Source organism: Sapajus apella, unplaced genomic scaffold, assembly GCF_009761245.1.
Source record: "Sapajus apella isolate SASKATOON/1434 unplaced genomic scaffold, GSC_monkey_1.0 scaffold130, whole genome shotgun sequence".
Classification (NCBI taxonomy): Eukaryota; Metazoa; Chordata; class Mammalia; order Primates; family Cebidae; genus Sapajus; species Sapajus apella.
Window position 1 is genome coordinate 3,351,008 of NW_022437070.1, and position 6,137 is coordinate 3,357,144.

Below are 6,137 nucleotides of genomic sequence, written 5' to 3' on the forward strand. Positions count from 1 at the left end.
CCTGAGTAGCTGGGACTACAGGCATGCGCCACCATGCCCAGCTGATTTTTTGTATTTTTAGTAGAGACGGGGTTTCACCATGTTGACCAGGATGGTCTCGATCTCTTGACCTTGTGATCCACCCGCCTCGGCCTCCCAAAGTGCTGGGATTACAGGCGTGAGCCACCGCGCCCGGCCAAGTGTGATAATATTAATAGCTCACTGCAGCCTAAGACTCCTGGGCTCAAGCCTTTTTGGCTGCCTCAGCTTTCTGAGTCGCTGGTGAACAGGATTGCATCACCATGCCTGGCTCAAAGTTACACCATTTAAAAAGTTACTTTAAAAATGAGAAAGACTAAATTCACAGGCCCTGCCTATGGGTCTTTTTGATTTTACATTTTCATTTCATCCACAGTAGATTCTTGTGAGCTTTGCTTTTCTTATCAGCAGTACCACTCTAAATTGTCACCCTACCTCTCGTATAGCTTTCCAGCAAAGTTTCCACCATCGCTAGTTCCTTGCCCATTAAAAAAAAGCTACATTACATGCCTTTTTAGTTCTGTGAGTGAGAGCAACTCAAACTATGATTTGTTCATCAATGTTTATTGAGCAACTACTGTTCACTTAGCAGTGAGAGGAAAGCAGTGAACAAAACACTGCTTGTCTTCATGGATAATACGTTCCAGTGTGGAGAGGCAGACAAACGCGAGGAAATAAGGCAGAATTATGTTTGAGGGTAATATTTGTGAAAAAATATTCCTTTTACTGCTTTTTTTCTGGATATTATAGAGACTTAATCTACTTCCAAATGTTAGCAGAGTGCATGTTATTAGCCTGTTTAACCAGTTGTCCCTAGTCTGCTTATAATCTGAGCTTTAATAACTAGGTAACAGGATATTTCTACCCAAATATCCTGTCTTCAACCCTTTCAGGTACCTCAAATTTCCTAAATATTAACATAATTTTCCAGTAAAATGGCACAAGCAAAAGTCAGTATTCATTGACTTTTGTTCAAGACTGATGAGTACTGCAGAGGACACCTACAGGTGCCATAATTTTTTTCTGATTTTTCTTAGTTGAATTCTGTCACAGTCTTTCACATTTTGACTTGTGCCATGGCTGTTGATAAGTATGAAATATTTTTTGAAAAAGAGTTAAAATTTGTAATGGTTTACAGGGACTTAGAAGAGCTTATTATTCTCATGAGGATAAATAGCTCCTTAGTCCCAGGATATGTGATGCCTCAAGCCTAGAGTGAAGGTCTGAGTTTACCTTCTTCAGCATGTCCTTTAACACACACAGTACCCTACAAATGAACAACATCCTCATGTTCATGTGCCAGACAAAAATAAATAAATAAATTAGGACAAAAGGCATTTGTCCATTTGCAACTATATATTTTTTTTATTTAAGAACATCCTTTTTCCCTTTCAGATCTCCAGGAAACCCATGATAAATCCATAATAACATGTTTATGGTTGTTTTGTTTTGTTTTGTTTTTTGAGACAGGTCTCATTCTGTCACCCAGGCTGGAGTGCAGTGGCATGATCTCGGCTCACTGCAGCCTCTGCCTCGTGGGTTCAAGTGATTCTCCTGCCTCAGCCTCCCCAGTAGTTGGGATTACAGGTGCCTGCCACCACGCCTGACTAATTTTTGTATTTTTAGTAGAACTGGGATTTCACCATTTTGGCCAGGCTGGTCTCACACTCCTGACTTCAGGTGATCCACCCGACTTGGCCTCCCAAAGTGCTGGGATTACAGGCGTGAGCCACTGTGCCTAGTCATGTTTATGATTTTACTAGGCCTTTTCAACGCGGCCGTCATGTTCGGTGTCCAGGTTGTGCTGCAAAGTCCTGATTTTGAGGTATACAGATATCCTGAATTATGCAGATGCTACTTATATGTAGTTTGAGAATTCCTTATCCAAAATGCTTGGGACCAGAAGTGTTTTGTATTTCAAATATTTTTAGATTTTGGAATATTTGCATTGTACTTACCATTTGAGCACCCCTAATCAGAGATCTGAAATGCTCCAATGAACATTTCCTTTGAACATCATGTAGAGCATTCAAAAAGTTTTGGATTCTGGAGCATTTCAGGTTTCAGATTTTTGGATTGAGAATACTCAACCTGTACCTGGTATAGCCAAAGAAGAGGCATTTTCTAAGTATTCTTAGGAATAGTGACATGAATTTTCCTCTGGTCCATTCAAGTTTCATGTTATGACCTAAGTTGTAAAATCTTCAAATCTCTTAAATAAAACATTCAATTGTGCACATCTGAATTCTCCTTATCCTTATAGGAAGGAAGAATCAACAAAAGATGGAGACTATTCAGGAAGTAAGAGTAAGCTACCTTTCCCCCAAAGAGCTTTCCTCCTGTCAGACCTGGCAACAAAGTGCAGGTGGGTTAATCAGGTGTCAAGATTTCCTGAAAGTTTTTCAAGGGAAGAATTATCATTTGCAAGAACAAGGTGATTCCCTCTGCAAGGTTTGGGCAGGAATACCAGTTCAGATTTCTGAAGATGAGAACTATATATTGACTCATATAGGGAATGGCTCCAATTATATAAAAAGTCAAGAGTATCCATCTTGGAGGACACAGCATTCTTGGAGGAAAATATATCTGAAAGAGTCACATAATTATCAGGGTAGATGTCAGCAAATTTCCATGAAAAATAATTTCTGTAAGTGTGACCACATCAGTTGGATCTCACATCACAATGATAAACTAGAAGTACACAGAGAAGAAAACTACAGCTGCCATGACTGTGGAGAAGATATCATGAAGGTATCATTGCTCCATCAGGATTCAATTCAAACAGGGGAGAAGCCCTATCCATGTACTGGGTATAGAAAAGCCTTCAGTAATGACTCCAGCTCTGAAGTTCATCAGCAGTTCCAGTTGGAAGGGAAGTCCTATACGTACAGTTCATGTGGAAAGGGCTGTAGTTATAGTTCACTTCTTCATATTCATCAAAATCTTCAGAGAGAAGATGATGTTATTGAGAATTCACATCTAAAATCCTATCAGAGAGTGCATCCAGAGGAGAAATCATGCAAATGTGGTGAATATGGTGAGAACTTCAATCACTGTTCCCCTCTTAACACTTACGAACTTATCCACACAGGTGAGATATCCTGTAGGCACAACATTTATGAGAAAGCCTTCAGTCATAGCTTTAACCTTAATGGTATTTTTAGGGTCCAAACTAGGGATGAACCCCATGAATATGAGGAAAATGACAATATGTTTAATCAGAGTTCATGTCTTCAAGTCCATCAAAAAATCCACACTGAAGAGAAATTATACAGAGATGTAGAGTATGGAAAGAGTTTCATTTGTAGTCCAAATCTTGACATTCAGCATAGGGTACACATGGAAGAGAATCCCTATAATTCCGAGGAGTGTGGTAATGGCTTCAGTCTGGCCTCACATTTTCAAGACCTTCAGATAGTCCACACTGAGGAACAACCATATAAACGCTATGTGTGTGGTAACAGCTTCGGCCATAATTTGTATTTTCAAGGTCATCAGAAAATTCACATTGAAGAGAAGCCACATAAGGAGTGTGGGAATGGCTTCAACTGGAGCTCAAAACTTAAAGATCATCAGAGAGTCCACAGTGGACAGAAGCCATACAAATGCAGTGCATGCGGCAAAGGTTTCAATCATAGATCAGTTCTGAATGTTCATCAGAGAGTCCACACTGGAGAGAAACCTTATAAATGTGAGGAATGTGATAAGGGATTCAGTCGGAGTTCATATCTTCAAGCCCATCAGAGAGTCCACACTGGAGAAAAACCTTATAAATGTGAGGAATGTGGGAAGGGGTTCAGTCGAAATTCATACCTTCAAGGCCATCAGAGAGTTCACACTGGAGAAAAACCATACAAGTGTGAGGAGTGTGGGAAGGGCTTCAGTCGGAGTTCACACCTTCAAGGCCATCAGAGAGTCCACACTGGAGAAAAACCATTCAAATGTGAGGAGTGTGGGAAGGGGTTCAGTTGGAGTTTTAATCTTCAAATTCATCAGAGGGTTCACACAGGAGAAAAACCCTATAAATGTGGAGAATGTGGTAAAGGTTTCAGTAAGGCCTCAACTCTTTTGGCCCATCAGAGAGTCCACACGGGAGAAAAGCCATACCAATGTGATGAGTGTGGTAAGAATTTTAGTCAGAGATCGTACCTTCAAAGTCATCAGAGTGTGCATTCTGGAGAAAGACCATATATATGTGAGGTATGTGGAAAGGGCTTCAGTCAAAGGGCATATCTTCAAGGTCATCAGAGAGTCCACACTAGAGTGAAACCGTATAAGTGTGAGATATGTGGGAAGGGCTTTAGTCAGAGTTCACGCCTCGAAGCACATCGGAGGGTTCACACAGGAGGGAAACCATACAAATGTGAGGTGTGTACAAAGGGTTTCAGTGAAAGTTCACGCCTTCAAGCACACCAAAGGGTTCATGCAGAAGGGAGACCCTATAAATGTGAACAGTGTGGTAAGGGTTTCAGTGGGTATTCAAGTCTTCAAGCACATCACAGAGTCCACACTGGGGAGAAACCATACAAATGTGAGGTATGTGGAAAAGGGTTCAGTCAGAGATCAAATCTTCAGGCTCATCAGAGAGTCCACACAGGAGAGAAACCATACAAATGTGATGCATGTGGTAAGGGTTTCCGTTGGAGCTCAGGTCTTCTAATTCATCAAAGAGTCCATAGTAGTGATAAATTCTATAAAAGCGAAGACTATGGTAAGGACTACCCTTCATCAGAGAATCTACACAGAAATGAAGATTCTGTTTTGTTTTGAAGTCCTCAAATGGGAGCTGAAATTTTCCAGTCACTAGAGTTCTTTCAGTAGAAAAAGAATTTTTTAAAATTAAAATGTGATGTTTCTGCCCAATTTCAACATTCATAATGGCCAGGAGACCACACAACAGAGACATTTAATGAGAGGGGTTTCATAAGGGATTTTGTTAGAACTTTAACATCAGTCATTGCACAGGAGGTAAGGCTTATAAAATATGAGTATGGTCAGAAATTTAATAAAAGTACAGTGAAGAACATGCCTAAATCCATGTTCTCTAGAATGTAAGCTTGGTAAGAGAAGGGACTTTGTTCATTTCTAGTCTACAAAACTATGACATTTCATAGCTCAATGTAGGTGTTTAGTACTTTTTGCTAAATGAGTAAAAGTATGTAAAGGTACAATGTTTGAATTTTTTTAAGCTTATTTTTTAAAACTTCACTTAAAATGTATTTGGAGGAGGAATCCTACAAGTAATCTTAATGAAATCATTTCAAGTAAATATTATTTGAAATGTAGAACATTAAGCATTATTGTGATCTGAAATAACATTAATTTGGTTGTAACCCTATTGGGGTTGGTTCCCATCCTTTGTTCCATGTTGAGCAGAGATGTGCTGCATTTCTTAACATTTGTTCTCTGTACATTATGCCATCCATTGATTTAGCTTTGTGTGTATGTATATGTCCACGTGTGTGCACTTTAAATAGCAGTACAAACTGATAAACAATGTTTCTGGTTAATGTCGCAAAAATGGAACACTGTATTTTACCTAATTGATTTTCTACTCCTGCCCTGTAAATTAAGGCAGAGTTTTACTATAAGATTCGCAAAGTATCCAAAATGGTTACTGATGACAAATACTTTTTAATAAATGTCAAAGTCACAATACTTATTTTATTCTCCATATTTCTCTCAAAGTCCATTTGATCTGACTGATTTCTAAATGTTGTAGCCTTTGTCCAATCCACACCTCCTTAAGCAGAGTCAAGTTTGAAGCATTTTGTCAAGATTTCAATTCCCATACTTCTCCCACTCACACACAAAAAAGGGGAAAATCTTGAATTTTTCTAAGCATTTTTTATCAATGTATTGACTAGTAGGGTAGGGCTGCCATTTACTTGCTAGTATCTGTCTTCAAGAATGATGCATTTTGTTGGTGAAAGTGAAAAATACAAACTTGTCATCCAATATATATCAAAATACTTATCAAGTCCCTGATATATATTGAAATGTAAAATGTGCATAGCCATCTGGAAGTCATAGAATAATAATTTATAATTAAGCAATTTTTACCAGTAAGGAAGGATTTTACAATGATAGTAATGTTTTAAGCTGGAACTAAAGGTCTA

At 38.8% G+C, this 6,137-nt stretch overlaps 1 protein-coding gene across 4 annotated transcripts in view; it reads left to right on the forward strand.

Annotated features, from left to right (window-relative positions):
• ZNF112 (zinc finger protein 112) overlaps positions 1–5,676 on the forward strand; it is a 29,053-nt gene extending 23,377 nt beyond the window's left edge. For all 4 annotated transcript variants that reach the window (XM_032262730.1, XM_032262732.1, XM_032262731.1 and 1 more), the window contains one exon: positions 2,282–5,676. In XM_032262730.1, the coding sequence (XP_032118621.1) occupies positions 2,282–4,788 (2,507 nt within the window). In that variant the 3' untranslated portion in view covers positions 4,789–5,676. The remainder of the gene's footprint in view (positions 1–2,281) is intronic.
• The last annotated feature ends 461 nt before the right edge of the window (positions 5,677–6,137 follow it).